The following is a 12,930-nucleotide window of genomic DNA, read 5'->3' on the forward strand; positions in this document are numbered from 1 at the left end:
CTCTATGTCATCAGTCATTTTGTCTGACTACAGGTGCGCTCAGGTAATGTAAAGACTATTCTCACAGAGAACCAGGTTAAAAAATGTTCAAATCATCACAGTCGATCACATTTAAGAAAGGAAAAGCTTCTGGCTAATCAAGTAATTCAAGCAAATGAACAATGATCCACAGTTTAGTATTTGCAAAACCAAAATAATAATAATAACAAGATACTTACGCATGTCACCAAAAGTCCCCTTTGTCACTTTGGTGGCTCGTAATACCACCACTGTGAATTTATGGGAGTACTGGTGCTCCACCTAGAAATAGAACAAAATGAACTTAACAGAATAGAATCTCATTGTTTCATTTAAACCAGCAAAAGCATTCTAGTTGAAAATAAGTAAACACATACCAGAAACATTCTTTGATGTTAAGATCTGTCCCCTCTGTACTCTTTTCCGTCTGCCTGCAGTTCATTAAAAGTTTAGATCATTCTTTAAAATGTTTCTACAGCTTAACTATGAGAACTTCTTTGCTGTTAGACTTAACAAGAACTAATGGGAAAATGTAAAGCAAAGCTACATGTACTCGAGGAGCAATCAGCCTTTGTACCAGCTGACTAGGAAGCCAGGGTTTAGAAAGGTGAGCCCAGAGCACCAAGTTTGCATCATTCAGCTGTGTTTGTTTTTTTTGTTGTTGTTGTTGCTCAATATTAATCAAAAGTTGTTTTTGTTTTTGTTTTTGTTTTCTACAGGACAACTTCTAGGGAAGTTGTCAAAATACTTTGGACTCAAGGCAATTACCCTGAAAGTACTCATATTGGCATCAATGTATTTATTATAAACCACAATCATCCATGCTAGGAGTTTCTGTTATCCTAATAATTGCATGTATATAATAAATAGTAACAGATGGAAGGCGTTATTAAATATCTCAGCCTAAACAAAAATCAGATATCAAACAACACCACTCACTAAAACCAGTGAGGAAGCCAAAACTTACAGTCTCAGAAGCAACTAAAAAGATGGCAAAAGCTAGGAATATGGTCTAGGGCAAGAGTGCTTGTCTTGTACACATGAAGCCCTGGATTCAGTTCCTCAGCACCACATACATAGAGAACAGCCAGAAGTGGGGCTGTGGCTCAAGTGGGAGAGTGCTAGCCTTGAGCAAAAAGAAGCCAGGGACAGTGCTCAGGTCCCAAGTTCAAGCCCCAGGACTGGCAAAAACAAAACAAAACAAAAGATGGCAAAAAAAAAGTTTTAAGCTTTTGCAGCTTTTCTTTTTTACTTAATGCCAGTCCTTGGCTTATTCTCAGGGCCTACATAGTGTTCCTCAGCTTTTTTTGTTCAAAACTAGCACTCTAGCACAGAATTTAAGTCACATCTCCATTTCTAGCTTTTTGGCAGATAATTGAAGATAAGAGTCTCATGGACTTTCCTGTCTGATAGCTTTAAACTATGATGTTCAGATCTCAGCCACCTTAATATCTAGGTTTACAAGCATGATCCACCAGAACCTGATTGGGTATTTTGTTTCTCTTCATCTTAGCAGAACCCACCAGACTTTATTTTAGTAAGCTTTCACAATAGTTGAAAAAATTCTGCAACTGACTAACAAGAGGATAAGTTAAAGGCTATACTACACAGTAAGTAAAGTAAGCATTGACAATCCAAGAGCAAAAAGTCATAAAAATCATTATAAGTAGGATCAATAAGGGCTAGCAATAATGGGATATAAAGATAAAAGTTGTACAGCACTCAGAAACTTCTGAAACAATCACTCTATTGATCTAGTAATTAATATTCAGATTCATAACAGCATAGAAGTAAGTCATTGATGTTGAGTATAACTTGCATTAAATAGAAAAAACTGGCAACTTTAAAGATGATTCTTATTCAATTTTATTTTCAAAAAGAAATAACTTCAACATCTAAAAGTTATGAATAATCAAAATGCTATTCAACATAGATAAAATATCAGCATGAATTGTTTTCAAAAGTACAAGTTTCATGTTAATTATTGCTAATTAAGATAAGATTTAAACATTTCTCCATTGAAATATATATACTATATAAAGCTCATAAAGGTTTTATGTTAAATATTTCTACTTTAAAATACCCCAGTGAGGAACCAACCCAGATGCCCCTCCGTAGACGAATGGATCAGGAAAATGTGGTACATATACACAATGGAATTTTATGCCTCTATCAGAAAGAATGACATTGCCCCATTTGTAAGGAAATGGAAGGACTTGGAAAAAATTATACTAAGTGAAGTGAGCCAGACCCAAAGAAACATGGACTCTATGGTCTCCCTTATTGGGAATAATTAGCACAGGTTTAGGCAAGTCACAGCGGAGGATCACAAGAGCCCAATAACTATACCCTTATGATCACATAAGATGATGCTAAGTGAAATGAACTCCATTTTATGGAAATGATTGTTATATCACAGTTGTAACTACTTTCAACATTCCATGTGTATCTGTAGCTTCTACTATTGATGATGTTCTTGTATCACCTTCTTGTGATTGTATCTACACTATCTCTGTAATCTTATCTGAGTATATTGGAAACCATGTATACTGGTAATAGAACTAGGAAATTGAAAAGGAATACCAAAATTGAGAGACACAGGGTAAAAAAAGAGAAACAACAACAAAAGCAATACTTGCAAAACTGTTTGGTGTATGTGAACTGAACACCTCAGGGGGGGAAAGGGTAAGGGGGAGGGAGGAGGGGGGTATGAGGGACAAGGTAACAAACAGTACAAGAAATGTATCCAATGACTAACGTATGAAACTGTAACCTCTCTGTACATCAGTTGAGGTGCCAGACTTTGAAGTCAGGCCCCACCACGTGAACCCCATTTTAGAATCGAACCCCGAGCCAATCGGATTTGTACCTGTGTTCTAATCTTGCTTGCACAGCTGATTGTTGTAACCTTGTTCTTTGCCTTTATAAGCCCTGTGTAATCACAGCTCGGGGCTTCCTCCTAACCTCCGCTGTGTCGGTGGGTAGGACGAGGCCCGAGTTGGCAGCTCGTTAAATAAAGCCTTGCCTTGCTTTTGCATTTCGGAGTGTCTGAATCTCGGTGGTGGTCTTGCAACTTGGCACAACATTTGGGGGCTCGTCCGGGATAGCCCCAGAGACCCCGAGATCCCAGACTCCGAAGGTAAGAAAACAGCACTGTTCATTTGTCTTGTCCTGTAATTTGTCTGCTTGTCTGTTTTGCTTTTGCTTATACTTGTAGGGCGCGAGTCAGTTTGGTTTTTGGCCGGAACTGACCAGGAGGGCCTCCTAAACGAGACTCAACCCGCCCACCTTGTACTTGGGTCTGCTCCTTCTGCTTATCTGGCAGGAGGTTGTGGGCCAACTTGGGTCCACTCCTCCTGTACCCTGGCAGGAGGTTGTGGGCCAACTTGGGAGATCTCCAACTCGTAACTCGGGTCCACTCCTTCTGCACCCTTGCAGGAGGTTGTGGGCCAACTCGGGTCCACTCCTTCTGCACCCTTGCAGGAGGTTGTGGGCCAACTCGGGTCCACTCCTCCTTGCAGGAGGTTGTGGGCCAACTCGGGTCCATTCCTTCTGCACCCTTGTAGGAGGTTGTGGGCCAGCTTGGGAGATCTCCAACTCGTAGCTTTTCTTAGGCCTGTGTGTTTTCCTCCTTTTGTATTACATCTGATCAGAGCTATGGATAACGTTCTATCTTGAGGACCTCCATCTAGCCCCCTAGACTTGATCCTAGCTCACTGGAGGGAGGTTAAGGCGATAGCTCATTTTTGTGTACTTGACTTTAGCTCACTGGAAAGATGTACAGGCGATGGTTCACAATCAGAGTGTGAGTGTCCACAAAAAGAACTCTGGGGGGACCCCCACCCAGCCTTCTTAAGCAGAAAATTGTTTGGTGCACTAAAATGTTTTACTAAGACTAAAAATGTTTTACTAAAACTATCAAGCCCTGGAAAATGAGGCTGGAGAATGCTAAAATCATTTGCTAAAGGTTTTTGTCTTAACCAAAATGTTTTAATTGCCATTCCAGCTTCTTTGTAGGTTTTTTGTAACAGTTTCCAGCAGGCCCACAGAGAAGCACAGGTGATTCCTACAAGTTTGTCAAGATCTAATACTGACCCTTAATAAGTTCCAGGTAAGAGAGCATGCTTAAAAACTACTTCTATGTGGACCACCTTGTTGCTTATAATTGGAGTAAAGTGGCCCCTTATAAGACTCATTGATCTGAATCTGCGGTTCGAAGCCAGCCCGGGCAAAGAAAGGTCCCTGTGAGAGACTTGTCTCTAATCAGCCAGCAGAGTGCTGGGAACGGAGTGGTGTGGAGCTCAAAAGTGGTACGGTGCTAGTCTTGAGCTGGAGAGCTGAGGGACAGCACTTAGGCCCTGAGTCCAAGTCCAGTGGAAAGTCACTCCTCCTGGGACAAAAGTGATGGAGCATCCAGAGGCAGTAAGCCACTGCTTGGATGGCAGAGATGGTATCAGATCCTAGAGTCACTACTGTTGGCCTTTCAAAAGTTAAAGCCGGGAAGTCCTAGAAGAATAGTTCATAAGCATGCCTTTCCAATGCCCATGTCTGTCTACTGGGCAGGAATTTACCAGTCATCTGTGATAGTGGTTAGTAAGGGTAAGTTTGTCAAATGAGAGGATAGATTAAAATCTCACCCCCCGCATTTACTCAAAGCCCTGACTGGCAGTGAGAATTTTAAGCTCATACATCTGTTTAGTAAAGAAAGCTTGTAGACCTGAGATTGTGTCCTTATTGAGATCTGTTAAAGGCCTGTCAGCTTGCCAATGCCCCCAATCAACAGATTACTAAAGGAGCTCGCCTCTGTGGGAATAGGCCAGGTGTGTATTGGGAAGTAGATTTCACAGAAATTACAAATATTTGCTAGTTTTTGTAGACACCTTTTCAGGATGGGTTGAAGCCTATCCAACAAAGCATGAGACTGCGAATGTAGTGGCTAAGAAGATCCTGGAAGAAATCCTACCCAGGTATGGCTTCCCATCCACCATTGGGTCAGACAACGGACAGGCTTTCGTCTCAAAAGTAAGTCAGGGAATAGCTGCAGCACTGGGGACGGATTGGAAATTGCATTGTGCTTATAGACCCCAGAGTGCAGGACAGGTAGAGAAAATGAATTGGACTCTAAAAGATATGATTCTGCTTCTGTCCCTACCCCCCATTTATTCAGACCAGGGGACTGAAATCCTAAGAACCACGGTGGAAGGAACCCTAGATGGCATCGCCACTTGGGTTCATTGCTTCCACGCCAGGCCAGCTGACCCCTTTGCCCTGGATAACAACTACCGTGGTGGAACATGGGAGGTCTCCAAGCACCCAACTCAGCCGCTTCGCCTTCGCCTCAAGAAAAGAAAGTTAGACTGAATATTGTTATAATTTTCTTTTTGCCTTCTTTCCTTACTATTTTGGCAGCTCACTCCAAAGTGAGGTGAATCCTGCAGTCCCTTGGTAAAGTAGACTAAGGTTATAGGTTCCTGGCTAGGTAAGGTCAACGCCCCTGAGTCAGCCTGAAGAAATTACAGAAGATGGATGATCTTCACCCATCAGCCCCCCTTTAAAACCGAGGGACCAGAGTTATTTTCGGATACTACTTTTGGCCCTACTGGCCCATGCCTTACCTCTATATCATCCCCTAGACATGCAAGCCATTGAAATGGACAGAATGGAGCCATGATTGGCTCCCAAGGTACCAAAAAGAAAAAGGGGGAAATGAGGTGCCAGACTTTGAAGTCAGGCCCCACCACGTGAACCCCATTTTAGAATCGAACCCCGAGCCAATCGGATTTGTACCTGTGTTCTAATCTTGCTTGCACAGCTGATTGTTGTAACCTTGTTCTTTGCCTTTATAAGCCCTGTGTAATCACAGCTCGGGGCTTCCTCCTAACCTCCGCTGTGTCGGTGGGTAGGACGAGGCCCGAGTTGGCAGCTCGTTAAATAAAGTCTTGCCTTGCTTTTGCATTTCGGAGTGTCTGAATCTCGGTGGTCTTCTTGGGGGTGGTCTTGCAACTTGGCACAACATTTGGGGTTTCGTCCGGGATAGCCCCAGAGACCCCGAGATCCCAGACTCCGAAGGTAAGAAAACAGCGCTGTTCATTTGTCTTGTCCTGTAATTTGTCTGTTTGTCTGTTTTGCTTTTGCTTGCAGGGCGCGAGTCAGTTTGGTTTTTGGCTGGAACTGACCAGGAGGGCCTCCTAAACGAGACTCAACCCGCCCACCTTGTACTTGGGTCTGCTCCTTCTGCTTATCTGGCAGGAGGTTGTGGGCCAACTTGGGTCCACTCCTCCTGTACCCTGGCAGGAGGTTGTGGGCCAACTTGGGAGATCTCCAACTCGTAACTCGGGTCCACTCCTTCTGCACCCTTGCAGGCGGTTGTGGGCCAACTCGGGTCCACTCCTTGCAGGAGGTTGTGGGCCAACTCGGGTCCATTCCTTCTGCACCCTTGTAGGAGGTTGTGGGCCAGCTTGGGTGATCTCCAACTCGTAGCTTTTCTTAGGCCTGTGCATTTTCCTCCTTTTGTATTAATTGTTTTATTTTTGTAGCCTTTTGGAAGAAATTTGGAAGTAAAATTGTCCTAAATAATTATTGCAAAGTGAGAAAAGGAGAATTATGGCTACCAAAATGTTTAATTGCCATTCCAGCTTCTTTGTAGGTTTTTTTGTAACAGTTTCCAGCAGGCCCACAGAGAAGCACAGGTGATTCCTACAAGTTTGTCAAGATCTAATACTGACCCTTAATAAGTTCCAGGTAAGAGAGCATGCTTAAAAACTACTTCTGTGTGGACCACCTTGTTGCTTATAATTGGAGTAAAGTGGCCCCTTATAAGACTCATTGATCTGAATCTGCGGTTCGAAGCCAGCCCAGGCAAAGAAAGGTCCCTGTGAGAGACTTCTCTAATCAGCCAGCAGAGTGCTGGGAACGGAGTAGTGTGGAGCTCAAAAGTGGTACGGTGCTAGTCTTGAGCTGGAGAGCTGAGGGACAGCACTCAGGCCCTGAGTCCAAGTCGAAAGTCACTCCTCCTGGGACAAAAGTGATGGAGCATCCAGAGGCAGTAAGCCACTGCTTGGATGGCAGAGATGGTGTCAGATCCTAGAGTCACTACTGTTGGCCTTTCAAAAGTTAAAGCCGGGAAGTCCTAGAAGAATAGTTCATAAGCATGCCTTTCCAATGCCCATGTCTGTCTACTGGGCAGGAATTTGCCAGTCATCTGTGATAGTGGTTGGTAAGGGTAAGTTTGTCAAATGAGAGGATAGATTAAAATCTCACCCCCCGCATTTACTCAAAGCCCTGACTGGCAGTGAGAATTTTAAGCTCATACATCTGTTTAGTAAAGAAAGCTTGTAGACCTGAGATTGTGTCCTTATTGAGATCTGTTAAAGGCCTGCAAAGGTATATTGTTAAAAATTGCAAGATCTGTCAGCTTACCAATGCCCCCAATCAACAGATTACTAAAGGAGCTCGCCTCTGTGGGAATAGGCCAGGCGTGTATTGGGAAGTAGATTTCACAGAAATTACAAATATTTGCTAGTTTTTGTAGACACCTTTTCAGGATGGGTTGAAGTCTATCCAACAAAGCATGAGACTGCGAATGTAGTGGCTAAGAAGATCCTGGAAGAAATCCTACCCAGGTATGGCTTCCCATCCACCATTGGGTCAGACAACGGACAGGCTTTTGTCTCAAAAGTAAGTCAGGGAATAGCTGCAGTACTGGGGACGGATTGGAAATTGCATTGTGCTTATAGACCCCAGAGTGCAGGACAGCTAGAGAAAATGAATTGGACTCTAAAAGATATGATTCTGCTTCTGTCCCTACCCCCCATTTATTCAGACCAGGGGACTGAAATCCTAAGAACCACGGTGGAAGGAACCCTAGACGGCATCGCCACTTTGGTTCATTGCTTCCACGCCAGGCCAGCTGACCCCTTTGCCCTGGATGACAACTACCGTGATGGAACATGGGAGGTCTCCAAGCACCCAACTCAGCCGCTTTGCCTTCGCCTCAAGACTGAGACTAAGGTTATAGGTTCCTGGCTAGGTAAGGTCTACGCCCCTGAGTCAGCCTGAAGAAGTTACAGAAGATGGATGATCTTCACCCATCAGCCCCCCTTTAAAATCAAGGGACCAGAGTTGTTTTTGGGAAGATGAGGCAGGATAAACTAGAGACATGCAGAACAGAGGTACAGAGAATATTCTTGTAAGAAATGGTGACAGGCCCTTTGGTTACTACATTGGGTCCTACTGGCCCATGCCTTACCTCTATATCATCCCCTAGACATGCAAGCCATTGAAATGGACAGAATGGAGCCATGATTGGCTCCCAAGGTACCAAAAAGAAAAAGGGGGAAATGAGGTGCCAGACTTTGAAGTCAGGCCCCACCACGTGAACCCCATTTTAGAATCGAACCCCGAGCCAATCGGATTTGTACCTGTGTTCTAATCTTGCTTGCACAGCTGATTGTTGTAACCTTGTTCTTTGCCTTTATAAGCCCTGTGTAATCACAGCTCGGGGCTTCCTCCTAACCTCCGCTGTGTCGGTGGGTAGGACGAGGCCCGAGTTGGCAGCTCGTTAAATAAAGCCTTGCCTTGCTTTTGCATTTCGGAGTGTCTGAATCTCGGTGGTCTTCTTGGGGGTGGTCTTGCAACTTGGCACAACACTGTTTTATAATAAAAACTTAAAAATAAAATAAAACAAAATACCCCAGTGAGCCAGTAGCTGTAATCCTAGCAACTCAGGAGGCTGAGATCTGAGGATCAGAGTTCAAAGCCACCCTACACCGGAAAGTCTGTGAGATTCTTATCTCCAGGTAACTGCTAAAAAACTGGAAGTGGAGCTGTGTATCAAAGTGTTGTAGTGCTAAGCTTGAGCAAAATAACTCAGGTATAGCACCCAAGTGCACTGGGTTCAAGCCCCATGACTGACAAAAAAAAAAACCCGAACAGCCAAATATAATGTATACAAATTACCATGTAAATAATGAGCCAGTCAGCAAGGAGAATAAAATTTCTTTGGACATTTCTATTAACCACCAACTCTTTTAAGCCAAGTATTAGTATTAGTATTAGTATAAGTATTAGTATAAAACACAATAAAACTATAGATTATATCTGGTTAGTACCCTGGATATTGTATATACATGTATTGGAAGTAGGGAAGGGAAAAGGAATATTAAATCGAGAGACAAAGGATAAAAAGACAAACCAATGCAACAGCAATATTTACAAAACTATATAGTGTAAATTGTAATATGGAGGTCAGATCTGGCCGGTGCCATCATGGGCTGTTAAGGGGTGTCAGACTGACTCTATCTCAGATTAGTTAAAGAAAGCAGAAGCCAACTTCCTCTTCACTAAGATCTCCCCCGCCCTATCCAGGGAAGTTCCCCTTTGCCTCTATAAGATCGTGTAAACTGCCTGACCATCTGAGTAGTGGAACATTCAAGGTTAAACCTGTGCCCTTCCCTGAGTAGGTGTATCCACTGGCATCATGTGAGCCCCACCACATCTGTGCACCAAGTCTAACTAAAATGATAGGTTGGTTCAAACAGTTGCTATGAGGTAGACTGTAACTCCATTGGCCACCTACATGTGACCTGGCATGCTCTGTAAGTGTTGTAACCTCATTGGCCACCTGTGTGTGGCAGGCTCCACCATGTGGTGTTTGCCTTTATAACCCCACCCGAGCATGGCCTGGGGCGGCCATCCCAGCTCCCAATCCTGGGCTGCAGCCCTAGCCAGCCAGCCTGCTTTTTCATGACCCTGGCCAGTCAGTATACTTTTTTTCCCCCAATAAATCCATCTTTTTATTTGAGACTGTCTCTGAGTGGTGGACTCTTGGAGAGATGGGGGATTCCCACCCCCTCAAATTCCATTACATTGTGGTCCCCTCTTGGTGGGACCCCATTACATAAACCAACTCATAGGGGAAAGAGGGAAATGGGTGAGGGGGACAGGGGAAAATGAGGGAGGAGGTAACAAGTTGGATAAGAAATGTACTCACTGCCTTACTATGAAACTGTAACCTTTCTGTACATCACTTTGACAATAAAGAAATTTAAAAAAAATCTTATAAAGAAAAAAAAGCAAAGATCAAGAATTATATCCAAAGTATCTTCAGTAATAACCATATAAACAAAACAGGAATAGAGATAAATTAAAAGCTCAGAGGAAAAAAGTATAGAATTCTGTATCTTATAAAATTAATTTCAAAGGTAAAGAAGAATAGATTTTCTAAGGCAAACAAAACTTAGGAGAATGTGTTGTCATTAAATCTGTCTTATAAGTAATGTTAAAAAGATGTCTCAAGAGAAAGAAGAAAATGTTACAGATAAAAATTCAGATCTATACAAAAGAAACAAAAAATGTTAGAAAATAAATAAAGGCAAAATAAATATATAACTTTGTCTAACAGATCACATTTATTCAACCTAATAACAACAAAAATATATTATTCACATATGTATACATATACATACATGCTTATACATGTAACTAAAATGAATAGCAACAATAATAAAGCCTAATAAAAGGGGAGAATTAGATGCATTTTGCTTATTGGATGCTGATATTACATAGTGCAGTTTAAAAGTACTCACAGCCAAGTGCTGGTGTCTCACATTTATAATCTCAGATACTGAGAAGTTTGAAGTCTGAGGAAAGCGGTTCAAAGACAGCCAGAGCAGGGAAGTCTGTGAGACTCATATCTCCAGTTAAACACACACACACACACACACACACACACACACACACACACACAAAGTGGAGCTGTGACTCAAGTGGTAGAGCACTAGCCTTGAGCAAAAAATCTCAGGAACAGTAGTACTCTGGCCCTGAGTACAAGCCTTAGGACTTGCACACACACAAAAGGCAAACTCACATTAATTAAAAACTAATTTCAACCTCTAGGACAAGCACTTTTAAATGTAGGAGAAAGTTGCACTTGATAAACTAAGAGGAAAGAAAAAAGAAAAAAATGTCATTTTCAATAAATCCTCAATTAAAATTAAAATTTTTAAAAAATGCAGTAGAAATGAAATAGGAACAAATTATATGGGCAACAAACATAAAAAGGTAAAAAATGCAGTAGATATTTATCCAAGTATATATAAAGTCAATTAAGGATCAATATCACAAATTAATTCAAAGATATTGTCAGAGAACAAAAAATAATAACTAATTATATGTATTATCTACAAGAAGTCCACTTTAAATGTGAAGAAATGGAGAATGATACCATGCTAACATTAATCAAAAGTAAGCCAGAAGTTGCTATATTTCAGGCAGAACAAACATTATAGCAAGAAAAACAATCAGGAATGAAGAGCATTATTTATGATAATGGGACATGTTTTATAGACTACTTCATCTGACAGCAAAATACACCTTCCCAACCTCACAGAGAATATTCACCAAGATACATCATTTCTAGGCCATAAACCAAATCTTAAACACTTTTTATAAAAACAGACCAGACATAGTGACTCATTCTTTTAATCCCAACTTCCCAGAAGGTGACAGCAACATCAACTGAGAGGTTCATATCCATACTGGGCAAAAAGTTAGTGAGACCCCCCCCCCCATCTCAATAAATGTAACTGGGTAAGTGTGGCATCTGTACCTGTCATCCTAGATATTCAGGAGCTATAATAGGACGACCTTAGTCCAGACCAGCCAGGTAAGAAAAGTGAGACAGTGCCTAAACAATAACTAAAAGTAAAAAGACTGGGAGTGGGCATAAGGGCAGAACACATTCCTAGCAATCATCAGGCCCTGAGTACAAGCCTTGATACTGCTCCCTCCAAAAAAAAAAAAAAAAATTTAAATAAAAACCACACAATGTCTGTGCTGAGAATGCAATAGAATTATATAAATCAAGAGCAGAAAGAAAACTAGAAAATCCCCAAATGCATAAAGATGAACCAACAAATTCTAAATAGCATCAATTAATTAATGAAGTATCAAGAGAAATTTTTCATCATCTGAAATGAAATGAAAATGAGATAAAACTTATCAAAATTTGTGAATTAACAGCAATATATTCACTGGTAAGTTCTCCCAAACATTTAATTAGATGCTCTATAATTTTCTAGGACAGAGAAGCAGAGGAAATTCTTCTTAACTCACTGTCAGAGGCTAACACTACCCTAATTCTAAAACCAAAGACATTACAACCAAAGATTACAGACTAGTATTATTCACAAGCATAGATGTGAAACTATTCAACACAATACTAGCAAACCGATTTCCACCAAGGCATAAAAAGGCTCATACAGCTGGGTGCCAGTGGATCATGTCTGGAATCCTAGCTATTCAGGAGGGTGAGATCTGAGGATCTGGGTTCAAAGCCGGCTTGGGCAGAAAAGTCACCGTGAGACTCTTATTTCCAATGAATCACTCAAAGATAAATAAATAAGTAAAACAAACCAGAATTGGAGCTGTGGCTCAAAGTAGTAGAGCTCTAGTCTTGAGGAAATCATGCTCAGGAACAATGCCCAGACCCTGAGATCAAGCCTTAAGAACAACAACAAACAAACAAAAAGTCATACACTACGAGTAAGTTGGACTTTATCCCAGATATACATTAAAATTCAAATACATGTCATTCAAATTGATAATACATTCTCTAATAAGCTAAAAAAGAGAATCAGGTAACTAACTGTACTCCTAAGTGCATAAAAAGCACTTGACCAAATTCAACATCCACTCATGATTAATAAAAAAAAAAACTTTCAATAAACTAAGGATAAAAAGAAACTTCTTCACCTAGATAAAGTATATCTTTAAAAAGCCTACAGCTAAGTAGGCATTGGTGGCTCATGTCTATAATCCTAGCTCTTCAGAAGTCTGAGACAAATGCTACTTGAAGCCATCCCACACAAAACATCCTTGAGACTCCACTAATCAGAAAAAAAAAGTCTTCTG

General features: G+C 41.5%; 1 protein-coding gene across 1 annotated transcript in view; it reads right to left on the reverse strand.

Moving 5' to 3' along the window:
- Positions 1–12,930, reverse strand: part of Pla2g4a (phospholipase A2 group IVA) — a 142,787-nt gene that overhangs the window by 96,733 nt on the left and 33,124 nt on the right. Inside the window, exon 3 of the mRNA XM_048356438.1 lies at positions 219–300. Coding sequence (XP_048212395.1) covers positions 219–300 — 82 coding nt within the window. The remainder of the gene's footprint in view (positions 1–218; positions 301–12,930) is intronic.

This window comes from Perognathus longimembris, chromosome 11 (assembly GCF_023159225.1).
Source record: "Perognathus longimembris pacificus isolate PPM17 chromosome 11, ASM2315922v1, whole genome shotgun sequence".
In the NCBI taxonomy this organism is placed as follows: Eukaryota; Metazoa; Chordata; class Mammalia; order Rodentia; family Heteromyidae; genus Perognathus; species Perognathus longimembris.